We start from the raw sequence: 19,319 nt of genomic DNA, 5'->3' as shown, positions 1-19,319 counted from the left end.
ATGTCTTGTGTAGGTCAGTGACAATATATAATAATTATTATTCTTTTACAATGCAAGTTCTACCACATTACTTGCTTTGTGTTGCATAAGGAGGGTGCTGTAAACTAAGGACAAGTATAGAATCTCTTATCTGGAATGCTTGGCACTAGTGATGGGCGAATTTATTCGCCAGGCGGGAATTCACGGTGAATTCCCGCAATTCGCAGCCGGCAAATAAATTTGCTAAACCGTCGCAAAAATTCACCAGCTGGCGTCTGTTTTTTTTGGACGTCGGCGCATTTTCACTGGCGTCCAAAAAACAGACGTTGGCACAGTTTCGCTAAATTTTAGCCGTTTCGTGAATTTTGCAAGAAATTCACAAATTTTTCGTCTAAGTGAAACGCCCCAAATTCGCCCATCACTACTTGGGACATGAGGTTTTCCAGATTAGGGAAACTGGAGACTGGAATATGAATAGGAGGGGTCCTATGAGTAACAAAAAGTAGCAATAACAATAAGGGGCAGATTTATAAAGGGTTGAAGTGAAAATTTGAATTTTTGAATTCAAATTTAGAATTTTTTTTGTGAAATTCGACTGGGGAATAGTTAAAATTCGATTCGAGTTTTTAAAAAAATTCTAATTTCAAAATGTATCATGTCCCTTTAAGAATTTGAATTTGACTATTCACCACCTTAAACCTGACGAATTGCCATTTTAGCCTATGGGGGAACGTCCTGGGATCAATTTGGAGTTGTTTGCAGCCTTCCTGAAAATCAAGTTTTTTTTGGAGAAAAAAACTTGAATCACATTCGATTCAAATTAGATTTGAGTTTGCAGGTTGATTTTTTTTAAAAAATTTCGGTCGTTTTCAACTCGAATTTCGAGTTCATGGGAGTTTTTATACATTTCCACGAACTTTAAATTCGACCCTTGATAAATCTGCATTTGTTTTTTAGATGGGGTAAGTGAGCCCATTTGAAAATAGATTCAGAAGAAAAAGGCAAATAATTAAATAACTATAAAAATAAATAATGAAGATCAATTGAAAAGTTGCTTAGAATAAGTCATTCTATAACTTATTTACTAAAGTAAACGTAAAGATGAACCACCCCTGTAAGAGAGATATATTATACTGTATTTAAATAAATAGTGATGGGTGAATAAATTCGGCAGGCGTAAATTTGCAGCGAATTTCCACGTTTTGCCGCCAGCGAATAAATTCACCCGCGAATGGACGCGTATCGGGAAAAGTCGCTCGCGTCAAAACCATTGCGCTACAACATTATTCTGACGCCAATTAAATTTAACGCCGGCGTCAAAATTGACACGTGCATCAGAGTTGACGCTGCGCCAAAACTGAGGTGGGCATTTAAAATTCGCATTTCGAGAATTTTCCACTGTTTCGCTAATTTCGCTGACAATTCGCAAATTTTCGGGCGAATCGACAAATGGGACAAATTCACCCAGAATAAGTTCTACAATGTAAGTAGCCTCTCCATGCATATATTTCATCTACATCCCCTGCTGAGATGCCTTATGGGTCAGTAGAAATGTATTTGGCTTATGTCTCTATAGGCCACAGAGAAAACACACATAGGAATATACAGACACATATCTACATATCTAGGCAGATGCCTTCAAATTAATTGTATATACATAGTAAAAGACCAACGGCTGATTTATAAATGATCTTAGGAGCTTCCTTTAAAGAGCTGATAGATTGTGACACATATCATAGCACACTAATACTTTTTGTTATTGGTTTGTCTGCCTCCTGAAGAACAGAATCTACAGTAATGTATATTTTCGGTAGGATATGGAACCTGTCTGTCCATCCGTGAACACAAGGCGCTTGCACACAGCCCCAGATCGTATTCTGACAAGCGTCGACACTTTCATATATAAAGCATACAGCATGAAAGTGAGATGCTAAGGGGTTGGGAGGGCAATGGTAAAATACGCTTTAGCGAGGAAAACGAGATTTATCCGTTCGAATGTTTAATAAAGAGAATCAGACATTATTAAGCCATAAGCGGATCCAGGTGTGCCCTTCTTATGTAATACAGTTTTACACACACACACACTCTGGAGAGAGGGAGAGAAAAATAACAAATGTTTTTTTTATAGGAATTTTTCAGAAGCTAACCATTTCACCTCATCAGGTCCATCAGCGGCCGTAAGCCAAGAACAGACTGAAGATGAATGATACCAGACGCGCGGGATTACACAATACAGGGTGTACCCCGCCTCACGTCCTCCGATGTTACACTGCACACCTTATATTATCGGGGATTGTCAAGTGCAAATAAATTTTGCTCTTGGCAGAAAACAACATATGGGAGTATTTTAGAGAGAAGGGCGGTGGGGAATAGCGTTGGGGCTGCGTTATGTTGCGCTGTCGCAAGGCTGATGCAGGACATTATTTATCTTACAATAATAAATTACTGCTAAGCAGGTATGGAAAATATTGTTTCTGGCACATCATCCTATGAAACTTTTTTAACCCAGATCTGAGGTTCCCCGGAGGATTTTTGCAAGAGATTTTCAACTTTGACTATCAAATTGGTTCCATGCTACCTTTTGTCCATGGTATGGGGCTATGACATTAAAGGAAAACTATACCCCTAAAATGAATACTTAAGCAACAGATAGTTTATATCATATTAAGTGGCACATTAAAGAATCTAACCAAACTGGAAAATATATTTAAGTAAATATATTTAAGTAATATATATTTAGTGCCTTGATCCACTATTTCGTGATGGTCTGTGTGTGGCCTTAGAGATCACCTGACCAGAAATACTGCAGCTCTAACTGTAACAGGAAGAAGTCTTGAAGCAAAAGACACAACTCTGTCTGTTAATTGGCTCATGTGACCTAATATGTATGGTTTGTTTGTGTGCACCGTGAATCCTACGATCCCAGGGGGCGGCCCTTATTTTTTTTAAAATGCCAGTTTTCTATTTATGATTACCCAGTGGCACATACTACTAGAAAAGTATATTATTATGAAAATGGTTTACTTACATGAAGCAGGTTTTACATATGAGCTGTTTTCTGCAATATCTTTTTATAGAGACCTACATTGTTTGGGGGGGTATAGTTTTCCTTTAAGGGGGTTATTTATGTCAGCTTTTTTATATCTTAAATGAACTCACAACTCTAATGGTTTCGAATTTAATAAAAAACTGGAATGTAAAAAAACTTGAATCAGTGAATTTGGGGTTAACAACCCAATAATTCTAATTAGTCGAGTTTTCAGCAAAAACAAAACAAAACGTAATTCACTTGAATTGTCAGGCCCAGGCATGGGCTGCAAATTATTAGGGGCGGAGTTTACTCAACAACATAAGCATTGGCATTAATGTTAGATTCAGCACTTGACAACACTTTGGGGAATAAAGTGCCTAAACTGCCCCAAATTTAATATCATGAATGCTCGGTAGAAACCTAGGGGTATATTTATCAAAAAGTGAAGTTAGAGATCTCCACAGACCTCTAGAGTGAAATTCCACCACTCTCCATTCATTTCTATGGGATTTTTAAAAGAGTATTGATCAATGGGTGAAAGTGAAAGTTCATCCTTTGATAAATACGCCTTTCAAAATCCCATAGAAATGAATGCAGAGTGGCGGAATTTCACTCTAGAGGACTGTGGTGTAACTTCACCTTTTGATAAATATAAAAAGGGGTAGTTACTAAAACTCAACTTTTTCTCACTCTAATAAGAAAAAAAAATGAACCAAACCCAAATCCCCTTCATTTACCAATAATTCTCCTTGGAAAAGTTCATGCGGAAAAAAGTCGCAACAAAATCGTGTGTCAATATGAATCGTACAACTTTTTTTAATTGAAGCTCCAAAAATTTGACCGCATTATTGAACAAAGACCAGCACTGATCACAATAACAAGAAACATCTTTAGGGACATCTACCATTACTTCTACATAACCTCGACAGGTTTTAGCTGGAGTATTCAGAATCTGATTTTTGGCACTTTTAGGGTATAATAAATCTCTAAGAATTTGAGTTTTTTGGGTTTTCCCCTTTAAAAACTCAACCAGAAAAAAAAAATTGATTTTTAATAAATAGGCCCCCTAATGTTCCTTAATTGATTGTCATTCCCAAACAATCAGTAATTTGGTTATAAGAAGTCATTGAACAAAGACCAGCACTGATCACAATAACAAGAAACATCTTTAGGGACATCTACCATTACTTCTACATAACCTCGACAGGTTTTAGCTGGAGTATTCAGAATCAGATTTTTGGCACTTTTAGGGTATAATAAATCTCTAAGAATTTGAGTTTTTTGGGTTTTCCCCTTTAAAAACTCAACCAGAAAAAAAAAATTGATTTTTAATAAATAGGCCCCCTAATGTTCCTTAATTGATTGTCATTCCCAAACAATCAGTAATTTGGTTATAAGAAGTCATTATATCCTGAGAAATACCATATAACCCCTAAATTTCTATATTTCCTGATACAGTAGGACCATAAATTTGTGTTGCTGAGCTCACACTTTGTGCTACAGGTCCATGTGCCAGAAGAAGACTACAAAGACCCTCATAAAACAGCTTTTTTTTTTTGTAAAAATAAAGAGCTAATCCTAAACCCACCAACAGACAGACTACAAGAATGGGTGCCCCGTGGCTACAGAACCTTCTCATCAAGCAGAGAAAACCATAATACATTTACCTGTACCAGAGTCATCTGAGACCCAAGGGCCAGCAGAATTTTCTCGGTCTTGGTTGGGTAGGGGTTATCTCTGTGTTTGTAGAGCCATTGCTTGAGCGGCCGTGCCATATCTTGCAAGGCCTGGCGCTTGTGCCGAACTTTACCGCTTGCACCCCTGGAGCTTCTGCAAAAGAAAAAATCAGGTTAAAACATTGAGGACATGAACTTAAGTTTCACTTTCTCTTTGCATTTATTTATGAACCAAGTTTATAGCATCATCTCTTAACTGTATCTTCACTGTATTCCTTGGCCAATCATATCTCGAAACTTCCTTAATTAGAATCTTAATGGTACCAAAGACGTTTTAATCCACCCCCAGGAAATTTACGGCACAGAAAAGCTAGTCATGGAGTCTCTTCACAGTTTTTGGTTTTAAAAGCTTCATTAAGGCATCAGATTCTTAACCAAGTTCATAGCAAATGAAGACGCAGATTAAAAATTTCCCTGGCCCCTAGGTAGGGACCACAGTTTTTGTAAACAAAATGAAAAGGCTTCACAAAAGGACGGTTTATTAGCGAGGAAATAAATATGTGGCCTCATTGTACAACTGCAATTGTTTCCAACCCACGGGTAACGGTTTAAATTTTACAGCTTTTGCCTGGGAAAGTCGTGTTTTGTACAACAAGAGGGAAACATTCCGGCTATAGTATAAACAGCCCTGTGCCGAATTAAATATATTCATTTCTCTCTTACTGCGTTTGGAATTGATGAACAATGGTATTTTTCACTTTTCCAGATGTGACAAATTCCAATTTCAGCTGGCCAGATTTAATACAATAAGGGCTTGGCTGGCGGCTAATAATTTATGTCCATATGACAGGCCCGTCACACACCTCATTGAGTTCTAATTTGGCCAGGCGGAGGCTGCCATTTGCACATTCAACCACACAATGCGGAAAAGGGAACATGGGATTTTAGGGCTATTTCAAATCAGCAGGAACAGTGTGTTGGGGGGGCGTATTGTGTAATACACTATTTAATTATTACACTCGGGAAATCATTTTAAAGGAGAAGTTGATGGGCCAGTGCTAATTCCCACCCAGATTGTTGTCCTTAGTTTCTCGTCCTGTCCCCAAACTGTATAGGGGAGGGTTGTATGCCCAGGAGGGATTATAATACAAATTCCAGCCCCCAGGATTGACTGTATAGGTGTACACTGAAGTCAATGTGGTGCGGGGGGTTGATTATGGGGCTGATGGGGATCTGGAAAAACAGGTAGAAAACATTTCTAAAACATATAAAGGTTATTCTTCACTTAAAAAAAAATAAAAATAAATCCTTCTGGCAAATTTCTAGTCCACCCACATCAAGTAATCTGATCGGATCCATAAATATCATTATAACTATACAGGTATGGGATCCAATATCCAGAAAGCTATAAATTAGGAGAAGGCTATCTCCCATAGACTCAATTTTATCCAAATTTTTAATAACGGTTTTCTCTGTAATAATAAAACAGTAGCTTGTACTTGATCCAAACCAACGTCTTGGGCCTACACACCCTTTATTAAGCCTGTTGAACATAAATGTATGGTGATCTCCTAATGGGATTCTAGTGGAAGGTATTTGGGCTGATGATTCATTATAGGGGAGTATTTGTTCTGCTAATCCATTGGTTATCTGGTCCATTACATGGCACTGCAGAGGGAGAGGCCTTGTACTACAAGAGGTTGCTGGAGGAAGTCACTTTTGTTTATCCATTAAGTGCCACTGGCAGATGTGAGACTACTATACTATTACTATACATTACTATAAATTTATAATTGGGTGGTGGTTCAGTTCTGCGTGTGGGATGCTGATCTATTCCTTTATACTTCTAGGGGAGACAATTACACTACAGAAGCAAGTCTGGGGTTAATCCAATGTGGAGATTCAGTTTCCTACGATATATTGCGGGAATGTCTCGAGTGCAATATCCAGATCTTAGACTCACACTGGGCAATGGGGCATTGGCAGTGAAATAGCTTAATGTTTAGAAGCCTGCAAAATATATTTGACTTTTCCTTCATGCGCTTTCAGGTTGAATTAATTTCGTACCATTTTATTGTCTGAGGTCAAAGTTTCTTTTTAAAGTTTCAGTAAAAGTGGAACAATGTAGAGTGTGTGGGCGCTTTAGGTCCTTTAATTTTAAGGACCCCCTCAACAAGCCGACCAATAACATAAAAGGGGTTGTTCACCTTTGATTTAACTTTTACTATGATGTAAACTAGAGAGTGATATTCTGAGACAATCTGCAATTGGTTTTCATTCTCTATTATTCTGGTGTTTGGGTTATTTAGCTTTTTATTCAGCAGCTCTCTAGTTAACCAATCTGGTTTCTAGGGTCCAAATTACCCTAGCAACCATGCACTCATTCGAACAACAGACCGAATATGAATAGGAGAGGCCTGAACAGAAAGATGAGTAATAAAAAGTAGCACTTATACATTTTAAACTGGAAAGAGTCAGAAGAAGGTGGCGAATAATTTAAAAACTAATAAAAATGATAACCAATTGAAAAGTTACTTTGAATTGGTCATTCTATAAGATACTAAAAGTTAACTTAAAGGTGAATCACCTCTTTAAATTTCAAATCCAGAGAGTCCCCCAAAAATAGAAAAATACATATTAGGCAATGGTGGCGTGTCCAGCTGTTCTTAGCATCCCCTGGCAGTAGAAGGGTTAAGAGCTGCTTTCTTGCCCTCCCCTCCTCCCTCCATAGAATATATGTATTTGCCACAGTGAAAGCCCAATTCGGTGCATTATAGAGCTGCATGGCACTTGCACTGGGTGCATGATATTATGAAGCATGTATACATATTAACTAGTCTTTGTGTACTTTTATTTATGGCTTATTTCTACTATCTCTGACAATATCTCTGCTGAATAAGACAGTAGCACCCAGTTCACTGAAACAAGTACACACATCACTCCAGTAGGTGTCACTGTAGGTCAGCCTGAGCCCATCGCAATTCACCTCGGAGACACCGTTCTTCTTTTTGGGTTGCGCACCAGTGTGATTCTGGCTAAAACACCAGATAATGATGTTCTGCTGGATAATAATGACTGTTTAATAAGTCTACTAACAAATGCTTGATTATCACAAGTGGTGTCGGCTGAATGATGATGAAAACATATATACCAGATGGGTTCAAGGAAAACATTTCTAGCGGCTGTTGCCTACAGAGGGGATTTATAGACGATGCTCGGAGACTGACAAATGACTTCCCCTTCACAGCACTGTCCTGGGTACCCCATGCAAGAGATCTCTGAGCAGCTGATCTGTCTCTGCACATCTGTACAAACATATCCAGACTACAAGATAATAAAGCAGCCTGAAAATCAGTTTTCCTAATCCAGCACACTTGTACCTGTCTCACAGCCCATGCCTTATAGAAACAGTGGGGTGTATTTTCCATAGAGAAGACAATTATTGTCATAGGTCACTATTTTTCTTTTCCGCAAATAATGGGAAACAGACTGATGGAGTCCTCATCAACACGGCCTTGAGCTCTACTGTTTCCTTTATAATCAGAAACAGTCGGCGTACGCAGGGCCTTATGGAACCCATATATTAATAGCTGCCCATCAAAAATAAATAAGGATGACTTTCCCTTTACAGATTACCCCAGGAGTCTAACCGGCCCTGCCTTACAAGTCATTAAATCATCATCACACATCATCAAGTCATTCATTTTAAACTTGACCCTTAATTATTGAACATTAACTTAACAAGGCTTTGATGATTATCCCCCCAAATGTAATAAAAGGAACTAAGTTTGCCTGGGAGCAATAACCCATAGCAACCAATAAGATGTTTACTTTTAAACAGATGACCAGTAAATGCTACCAGCTGATTGGTTGCTATGGGTTACTGCTCCTGGCCAAATTTAGTGCCTTTTATTATATGCGGGCCAATTACTCAGGTCACAAAGAGGCTCAGGCCTTGGGCATTAGGGGTAGACGTGGAGCATTAAATAGTTTTGCCCAGTTGCAAAATACCCAATGCTCCCCGTCTGCTCAGCTAAAGGGATAAAAGTCTATGAATGATCCATTAACCAGAAACCAGTTATCCAGAAAGCTCAGAATTACTGGATAGCCATCTCCCATAGACTCAATTTTGAACAAATAATACACATTTTAAAAAAACATTTCCCTTTTCTCTGAAATCATAAAACAGTAGCTTGTACTTGATCCCAACTGAGATATAATTAATCCTTATTGGAGGCAAACCCAGCCTATTGGGTTTATTTAAATGATTTTTTAGTAGAATTAAGGTATGGACATACAAATTACTGAAAAACCCCTTATCCAGAAAATTCCTGTTGTCCCTAGCTATCCAGTGTACAGCACAGCTTCCAGCATATCCAATTTATTATTCAATAAATCTTAATATTAACAGGGTTCCTGTGCCCATTAACAGTCATAGATTGAAGCTGGTACAGCAGCACTAGGCAGGGTTTGTCCCAGTACACTCACACACCTGCATTATGGATCCCAGTGTAGTTCATAACTGCCCAAGTGTTTTACAGTATAATAAACCTTTTCAACATAAGCCCCATATACATGACTTACACTGAGTAAATCCTCTGCTTATTGGTGTAATTCAGGGCTGAACAACTGGAGGCCCACCAGGCCACACGTGACCCTCTAAGAGATATTAGCCCTGCCTTTGTTGAATGTCAATAAAAAGCGATGGTCTGGTGAACTCCGTACCGAAAAGGTTAATAAATCAGAAGCAATATTTAACATCAGAAATATCTTATTTTATTCTTCATAGGAAGCAATATCTGAAAAGTTCCATGAACTATTATTGACACTAATGGAATGGAGTTCAGGGTCAGACTGTTGCACCCCCAGCTGATATCCAAGAGGACCTAAGGATAAGCCAGTATGTATTGTTTTGTAGGAGCATTCCATGTACTGATGGGCCTGTGCTCCAGTAAAGGTGTCGCTATATATCCACAACCACCACTCACATGGGCTTAAAGGGGATGTTTAAAAAAACACTGGAAGTGATGGAACTAACCAGAAATTGGCTTTATTATCTTATCTGGAAAAATATTACAGAAAAACATGTGCAGACATTTATCACCGAAGATGCTGCCAAAATATCATGTCTAGACTACTGTAACTCTCTTTTAATTGGCCTTCCCCTCCAGAGACTGTCAGCTCTCCAGTCCATAATGAACACTGCTGCGAGGCTCATACACTTCAGCAACCGCTCCTCCTCTGCCTCGCCATTCTGTCAATCCCTGCACTGGCTTCCACTACCTCTCAGAATTAAATTCAAATTAATGACCCTGACATTCAAAGAACTTCATAACTCTGCCCCAGCCTACATCTCTGAACTCATCTCTATATACTCACCCAACTGCTTACTACGCTCCTCTACTGACCTGCAACTCAACTCTTCTCTCATTACCTCCTCACATGCTCGCATTCAAGACTTTGCAAGGGCTGCACCCCTCCTCTGGAACTCTCTCCCACGGTCTGTCTGACTTTCTCCCAACCTTTCTGCTTTCAAGAAATCTCTGAAAACGCACTTCTTTCGAGAAGCCTACCCTCACTCTGCTTAACTACCAAATGCAACACCACATACAGTACCACATTTCTCACCCACTTAATTCGATCTTGCCCACTCCCACACCTTGTGTATCACTCCTTTCCCTTTAGAGTGTAAGCTCTTTCTGCATAGGGCCTTCCTCTCCTTTTGTAACGGTATTGATTGTAATGTATGGAACTCCATATGTTCTATGTATATAATTCATGTGATCAGAGACGTTACTAGAGGGGGGCGGGCCCTGGTGCGGGACGTGCAGCCCATCCCCCTCCGTACGCCAGAAACGGCCACATTAGAACAGAGTGGCGCGAGCTGCCGGGGGGCCCTGAGGGGGTGCGGGCCCTGGCCCAATCGCACCCCCTGCTCCCCTGGTAGTTACGCCACTGCATGTAATTTAGTAGTAATCACATTTACTTTACAGTGCTACGCAATATGTTGGCGCTATATAAATACATGTTAATAATAATAAGATAAGAGTTACACCTTCCCTTCTTCTCCTACTTTCTTTGATTGGTTAAAGATGGATAAAAGACAGTCTAAACTCTAAAGTGACCCAAACATACACATTCTGCCTAGAATATAACACGTCCCACCTTTGGAACTGTAGCCAACCAAATCAGAGAGATTAGGACATTTGTGCAGTTGTAGCTGAATCGAATGTATCTGTCAGTAATAGCAAAGAAGAACTTCACCAATCTGCAACGCTGCAACAAAACTTTGTTTAATCCCTAGGTAACATCTCAGGCCAGCTCAACTGTACCTCCATGTCTCACTTATTTCTGTAAAATCCAAACTGGAATATATAAAGCTCTGTTTAAGCAACTCCATAACAGCCATTCAGCAGCTCTGCTACCCGAAAAGACAACATACTACACTGTATGAAAAGTGTTTGAGGGAAATTAAAAATTAGGGGTTAAGTAGTGACACAAAATGTAACTCAATATTTGGGATATAAAAGATGGATATTATAAAACAATAGTTACAGGTACAATGTATTTTCAATCTATGGGGTTGTAACCTCTTCAGTTAATGTCTGAGTGTATTCTGATTAAGTGATGTGACAGATCAGCCTGTATATATAGCTTATAGTAGATATATAGCTTAAATAGCAGACTCCTTTTCTGTTCCGAATTATACAAAGTTCCCCTGCTGATGCAGGCAAACACTCTGGGGCTATACTGATTGTATTGGGTTCCTTCTGCAGGCTGTGACAATAATTGAAGAAGATGTTCACCCAGTGCAAACGTCATCAGCGTCCGACTGGGGCATTGGGGGCCCACCGGGACTGCAACACCAAGGACCGTCTTCATAGCCATCAGGGCCCATCCTTCCAGAAATCTAAACTTCCCACTTTGGGTACCACCAATCTTCTTACTTTTGCATAAAAGCAGACGGCCAATCGAGGAAGAAGGCCTGGGCTGGCTGACCTATCGGGTTTTTTCCCGCTGTCTCGCCAGTCCAGTCCGACCGTGAACTTCATATTAATGCAGAATGCAGAGCACCCAAAATTATGCACTTCCCACTATAGATACAGATGCATCCGAATGGTCAAATCACACACCCACATTTGCATTAGTTCTGGCGCATCTCTGGAGTCAAACCATGGCAAACATGACAAACTGCATCTATAATTTTCACTGCACACTTGCAGTAGTAAATAAGCCCCATAACGTCTTAGCAACAGACATCAAAGACCTCAATTTTTGTATAAAACACAGTATAGGATACAATACCCCAGTAATACAATATAAAATATACATATATAATATGCAAGTGGGGTCCCACAGGTCAGACTTGACCCTCCAAGAGATCCTTACAGCCCCTAGAATATTAAAGTCCTCTATGGATAATATTAAAAACATATAATATAGTGATTAGCTGATCCACAATACAGAAACAGTTGGACAAAACTGATATCCAGTATAACTGAACCCGATACAGCACAGAACATGAAATTACTTTATATGTTGATAGAAACACTTTCTATGGACATAAGCGCTGCAATACTGATGCACTGTAATTCCATCCAAGCAGTTACTTACCCAGGGCGCCGGTGTCTAGCGTTGTCCTTTACTCCATCCTGTAACCCCGCGTCAGGATTTGGACTCTCCATTACTCCCAGGTAGGGTAGGACTCCCCTCTCCCGATCGTTAGCTGATTCCTCAAAGAGGACTTGGCCACTCAGCTTGTTGAACACGATTGCGTTCATGGCTGGAGTTCGTAGAAGCCTTTCCAAACCAAGTGAGCTGAACGCAGGTACAGCCCTGTGCCCCTGCAGGGAAGAAGAGTGTAGTTACTAGCATTAATACATGTTAAATCACTAAAAACATCAGATTTCTAAAAATATAAGTCTTATTTGGCACATATAATTCATGCAATAAGTAAAAATGGAAATAAATAGAAAAAACAAAGAGAGGAGAAATGAAAATAAAAATATCTGTGTTGATCGATTGCGGTCTCCTGACACACAGCTTTGTGAAATAGAAGAAAGATCAGATATGTATCTAATGCATGCAGGCTTTCCGGATAATGGATATTTCTGTAATATGGATCTTCAGGCCTTAAATCTACTAGAAAATCATGAAAACATGAAATAACCCCAATGGGCTGGTTCTGCTTTCAATAAGGATTCGTTATATCTTAGTTGGGATCAAGTACAAGTTACTGTTTCATTATGACAGCGAAAAAGGAAATCATTTTTAAAAATTTGGATTATTTGGAAAAAATGAAGGCTATGGGAGACAGCCTTTCAGTAATTTGGAACTTTCTGGATAATGGGTTTCCAAATAATGGATCCCATACCTGTACTGCGATACCCAGCATCTGAATGGAGAGCATATTGTATTTGTATTAAAAGTAACACACTTCATCGACAGGTTCCCTTTACTTTACATCCACAAGAACAATATTTTTTTTATTACTCAAAAACATGAATAAGCCATATAACTATAGTCTAAATATACGATATAATTAAAATACCTGTTTTTAGAATTTGGTCTTTTGAAATACCATAAAATACCATAGCAATAGCAATAAAATACCATAGCATGCCATACCAAACCTTAGGATTTGGGGGATCATTTCAGGAATATTTGAAAAATTTGTGCTGATCTTGTGGAGTCTGATGTGTAGTATCCCGGGGGACACTGTAAAAGCTTGTTAGGAAATGTGCTGAGTATGTTCTAATGAGAAATAAAAGAGTCGTCTGCTAAGTATAAACTTGGGTTGAGACTGATAAGGGAGCAGTTAAGGGGCGCTGTGTGCTTTAGTTTTTATTAATATGCCATAATATTTCCTCTACGTTCCGTCTGTACCATTAATAAATCCTTGTTACAGAATAAAATAACCTGTATAAATCAAAACAAATGCACAGCAAGCTCTGTCTGCCACCGAGTCACAGCGAGACAGCCAAGTCCAACTTAAATATGTTTCACAGGTCCATTATCTTGTGTAACGGGCCCACAAATGGTTAATTTATATTGAGAAGGGGAAAGACTAATGAAATGGGTAAAAAAAGACCATTTTCACATTGTTAAAGGGACATCATTAACATAACATGATGCAGGGTATTTATATTTTATTATTTATATCATTATTTATAAATTAATTGTTCATTCTTCATCCCCCCTGGATTTATGATTTAATTTTAATTTCAGTGATTTATGTCCTAAGGGGGGGGCTTCTGTTTTCTGATGTCTCGGGGGTTAATTGCGAGGGGGGGAGGGGTTGTTTAGGAACTGAGAAGTGTTCGTGATGACCAAGACTAAATCTACTCTGCACTTGTAAATAAACACTTTCTACCCTCCCTTTACTTTTCAGGGTCTACAAGAAATGTCATGTTGGAAAGCAAAAAACACTCAGAGTTTATGGTTGCAAACAGTTATCCTTGATGTTAATAAAAAGATCTTTCTTAGTATATTAATATACTCTCCTGTGCTATATAGATCAACATACTCTTATACTCTCCTGTGCTTTATTTACCTGGGGTTTTACATTATATGGGGCTTTATTATACTCTCCTGTGCTATATGGCTGGGGAATTACTATTTTCTCCTGTGTTATAAACTACACTGGACATTATTATATTCTCTAATGCAAATTTCTGCCTGCAGTGTTGGACTGGCCCACTGGGATACCAGAAAAACTCCCGGTGGGCCCTCCTGCTTCTAAACATTTTACCGATTTTATTGTCATTCCTTAAAAGGGTTTTACACCTCTGAGTTAACGTTTAGTATGATGTAGAGCAGGGGTCCCCAACCTTTTTCACCCGTGAGCCACATTCAGTTGTAAAAAAGAGTTGGGGAGCAACACAAGCATGAAACAAGTTCCTGGTGGTGACAGCCAGGAATTCAAAAATAAGCTCCTGCTTGGAGGCCACTACCTTTGTGCGCATGCGCAGATCTTCTATTCTACCACGACCCCCGATAAAGTGGGGTCGCGCCGCCCAACTAAGTAGCGGATTTCAAGAGTCCGGGTTTTTTCCTGGTGTCCCACCAGCCCAGTCCGACACTGTAGAGAGTGATATACTGAGACAATTTGCAATTGGTTTTCATTTTTTATTATTTCTACTATTTTTCTATTACTTGATTTATTTAGCTCCCCCGTTAGCAAATTCAGCAATCTGGTTGCTAGGGTCCAAGTTAGCTTAGCAACCATGCATTGCTATGAATGGCAGAGGGACTGAACAGAAAGATGAGTAATAAAATGTTGCAACAACAAGAAATTTGTAGCTTTAGAGAGAATTCGACCCCCATTTGAAAGCTGGAAAGAGTCAGAAGAAGAAGGAAAATAATTTAAAAACTATAAAAATATAATTAATGAAGACCTATTGAAAAGTTGCTTAGAATTGGCCATTCTATAACATACAAAAAGTTAATTGAAAAGTGCAACGCCCCATTAATTCTATATTAATTCCATTAATTCTATATTGAAATACATACACATTATTATACTCACTATTGCTATACTCTAACTGGGACCTTGCTGAACCGTATTATATTCTCTGATGGTAAACACTGGCTGGTCCATTTACTCAGTAACACTTCATCGTCTTTATTCTGAATGTACAGTGCAGGACACCATACAATTGTTCTTCTCTATTACCAATGTGAGGGTGCTTTGTGTCGGGGAAGCTTTATGAAATTCTGCACAATGTGTTACAGGTCTGTTTGTGCCATAAAGCTTGTTTTACATTCCCTATAAAGCTGTATATACATAGGGTTGGGAAAAAGGAACATTCTGCTGTTGAATGATACTTAACATATAACCTTGTTTTACAAAATAATGATTAAATTATGAATTCACTACACTCTGATTAAGACATATTTCAGTAAATTTGAGTAAATCATCAGATTAATAAATATAGGAATAAATAGATATATTTGCATGGGTAGTACAGCAACATTTCCTATTTGATATTGGTAAACAGACGTCAAGTTCACCTTTTCCGCAGTATAAGCTAATGCAGGTATGGGATCTGTTATGTGGAAACCCATTATCCAGAAAACAAATTACAGGAAGGTCTTCTTCAATAGACTCCGTTTTAATCAAATAATTCAATATTTTTTAAATGATGTCATTTTTCTCTCTGATAATAAAACAGTAACCTGTACTTGATCCCAACTAAGATATAATTAATCCTTATTAGAGGCAAAACCAGCCTATTGGGTTTATTTAATGTTAAAAGGGGTTGTTCACCTTTGAGTTAACTTTTAGTATGATGTAGAGAGTGATATTGTGAGATAATTTGCATTTTATTTTTATTATTTGTGGTTTTCAAGTTATTTAGCTTTTTATTCAGCAGCTCTCCAGTTTGCAGTTTCAGCAATCTCGTTTCTAGGGTCCAGATTACCCTAGCAACCATGCACTGATTTAAATAAGAGACTGGAATATGTATTGGAGAAGGACTGAACAGAAAGAGGTGAAATGCAAAGTAGCAATAACAATACATTTGCAGCCTTACAGAGTATTTGTTTTTAGATGGGGTCAGTGACCCCCATTTGAAAGCTGAAGAAGAAGGCAAATAACTCAAAAACTATAAAAAATAATAAATTATGAAGATCAATTAAAAAGTTGCTTAGAATTGTCCATTCCATAACATACTAAAATTTAACCAAAAGGTGAACCACCAACTGATTTTTATCAGACATATCAAGGAGATCCGATAAACCCTAAAGTCCTGAGCATTCTGGATAACAGGTCCCATACCTGTATATACAATCTCTGTAAAGTGCTACAGAACATGTTGGTGCTATACAATTATATTGTGAAAGAAAAGTTATTATTTATTTATAGATCAGCAGTAAATGTTACAGCTCTTTCCAGCATTTGATTCACTACAAGTTCCTGCACCAATAGGGCTTACAATCAAATTCTCTATTAAAGTCAGTTATATACACACATTATACATGCGTGTTTGACTGGAGAAATGCCAAACAAGAGATAGTTAGAAATTCACTCCTTGTTTTGTTCATATATAAAAACAACATATTCTGACCAGCACAGGGTTTCTGGATACGGCATCTTTCCATAATGTGGCTCACCATGTCCGTTTCATAGCTCAAGATATAACAAAAAAAACTTTCATGGTTAATACAATAGGACCTGTTATCAAGAATGCTCATGACCTAGGGTTTTCCGGATAACGGATCTTTCAGTAATTTGGATCTTCATACCTTAAGTCTACTAGAAAACTCAACATTTTCTTCTACAAACTCCGAGTTTTTTTAGGCTTATTTAGTATCACATTTTCCCGAAAATTTGCTTTGCAGGAAAAAAACATGATTTTTTCAGATTTTTCACCCCAAAACTCAGATTTCGTATCCCTTTTTGCCTGAAAACTTCGGGGGTATTGCACAAAACCCAGCACACATCAAAAAATCATTGGGACTTCTTCCATTGACTTATATGCAACCTCTATAGGTCTGACATGCCGGATGTTCCGATTTTGACTTTTCCATCCTCTGGGTTTAATAAAGTCTGAAAAATTCATAATTTTTTAAAATTCTGATTTTATTTAAAAAACTTGCATTCGGAATTTAGTAAATAACCCCCTAAATAAACCCAATAGGCTGGTTTTGCTTCCAATAAGGATTAATTATATCTTAGTTGGGATCAAGTACAAGCTACTGTTTTAATATTACAAATTTTTTTTTTTTTTTTTAAATTTGGATTATTTGGATAAATGGAATCTATGAGAGAAGGCCTTTCCGTTATTCTGAGCTTTCATGATAATGGGTTTCTGGTTAACAGATCCCATACCTGTATTTAGTCGACTAAAAAATAAGGATTGTTTTGTCCCCGATGTGGATATATACAGCTTAGTTACCATCAATTACAAGGTCCTGTCTTATTATTACAGTGAAAATAAGTTTAAATAGGACATGCTTTAATAAAGTCAGCTGTAACCAGAGTGTGTTTTATCACTAGCAGTTCTATCTATTGAAGAAAATGTCAGCAGCATGCCGAATGTCTGAAAAAATGTGAGGTTTATTGAACTTAAAACATACAGCAGAAAGGCAACATTTCGGCCACCCGAATCTTTATTAAGCCTCTTCATTGGATTGTGGATCCTTCAGCATAGCACCTGATACCGCAAAAGGTATACATTTAGGGGTATAAGCTCTCTGCTTCTGTTACTGTAGCAGTTCTATCCATGCCGGTGTAGCAGCTTCTGTTGTGGAACATGATAAATCGAGTGTTTAAACCGCACAGAGGAAATTGGACAGACACAGCCATGGATTTAGCATGTGTCTGTATAAAAACTCTAAACTGCCTGTTGTGTTGGTTCTGGTACCTACAAAGGGTTACCCAATGGAAGCACAAGCACTATTGCCAGCCATCCGTAGCAGAGGAAAAACAAGCTGTGATGTTCTGGAAGACTGGGGCTGATTCTGTATGATGCAAACCTTTCCCAGAAGTGCCACAAATCTGACTCCGTCCTAGATAAAATATTTCAATATGCTGCTGCAAGTCAGTACAAGGATGGTGAAAACCAGACCACAGGGAGTTGCAGCCATGACTCCTTCCCAATGTTCTGAGTGTAACACAGAGTGAGGCAGTGGCATAACTACATGTTACCGGGCCCCACAGCAAATTAATTTTAGGGGCCCCAACATATCCAGAGGTTGACCTGCTTTATCAATATTTATTGAAATTGTATATGAACTAGAGCCTCATGGGGCCCCTATATCTCCTGGGCCCCCCTGCAGCCGCAGGGTCTGCTTGCTCTATAGTTACGCCCCTGGAGTGAGGCACGGGAATGATGCTTGAAGGACTAAGCACAGTGCACTATATATTTGCTGTACATTTACAAATTAACCAATATTCTGCGCTATAGGAAATTCTTTAACCCCACCCTGTTGACTTCCAAAGATCTAGAAATGGTCATCAGTGGCTTCATTTTCCTATTGTAGAAGGTCTATTCAATGTTTCTTGCACAGAAGGGGGATTCAAAGCACCTGCACCCCTCCTGCACATGCTTGTCTTTGGAACAACCACCCTCTATCATTGTCTGCCTAGCATTCCCTATGGATTGAGCAGCAAATACAATGATTTGGCTGATTTAAAAATGTATAATAAAATCATATTTTTTCATTTTTTTTTAACCTGCAGATGTTCCCCAATCCCCCCCCCCCACTAGATCCTGGAATAATTTACAGGACAGCAACCCATAATAAATAAATTGGTAGCCTTAAAAGTATTTGTTTTTATATGGGGGTCAGCGATCCCTATTTGAAAGCTGGAAAGAGTCAGAAGGCCACTAATTCTATAAAAACTATAAAAGAAAATACTGAAGACCAATTGAATAGTTGCTTAGAACTGACCATTATATAATATACTAAAAGTTAGCTTATAAGCTACCCCTTTAATATGTTTTTATATATATATATCTCAAGTGACAATATATTCTGGAGAGCTGTACAATAGATGGGTAGAAACACTGAACTAAAGAGGGCCCTGCTCAAAAGAGCTTACAGTCTAAACACAGAATGGGCTGTGAGACAAAGGGCGTGGGGATATATTTTTAAGCAAGAGCATGAAATGGGAATAAAGTAGGTTT

At 38.4% G+C, this 19,319-nt stretch overlaps 1 protein-coding gene across 2 annotated transcripts in view; it reads right to left on the bottom strand.

Moving 5' to 3' along the window:
- mkx.L (mohawk homeobox L homeolog) overlaps positions 1-12,527 on the bottom strand; it is an 81,076-nt gene extending 68,549 nt beyond the window's left edge. For both annotated transcript variants that reach the window (XM_018267210.2, XM_018267211.2), the window contains exons 1-2: positions 12,301-12,527; positions 4,678-4,840 (exon numbers count right to left, since the gene is read on the bottom strand). In XM_018267210.2, coding sequence (XP_018122699.1) covers positions 4,678-4,840; positions 12,301-12,467 — 330 coding nt within the window. In that variant the 5' untranslated portion in view covers positions 12,468-12,527. The remainder of the gene's footprint in view (positions 1-4,677; positions 4,841-12,300) is intronic.
- Positions 12,528-19,319: the final 6,792 nt, after the last annotated feature.

The sequence above is a fragment of the Xenopus laevis genome, chromosome 6L, assembly GCF_017654675.1.
Source record: "Xenopus laevis strain J_2021 chromosome 6L, Xenopus_laevis_v10.1, whole genome shotgun sequence".
NCBI lineage: Eukaryota > Metazoa > Chordata > Amphibia > Anura > Pipidae > Xenopus > Xenopus laevis.
This window is presented reverse-complemented; position numbering and strand designations above follow the sequence as displayed.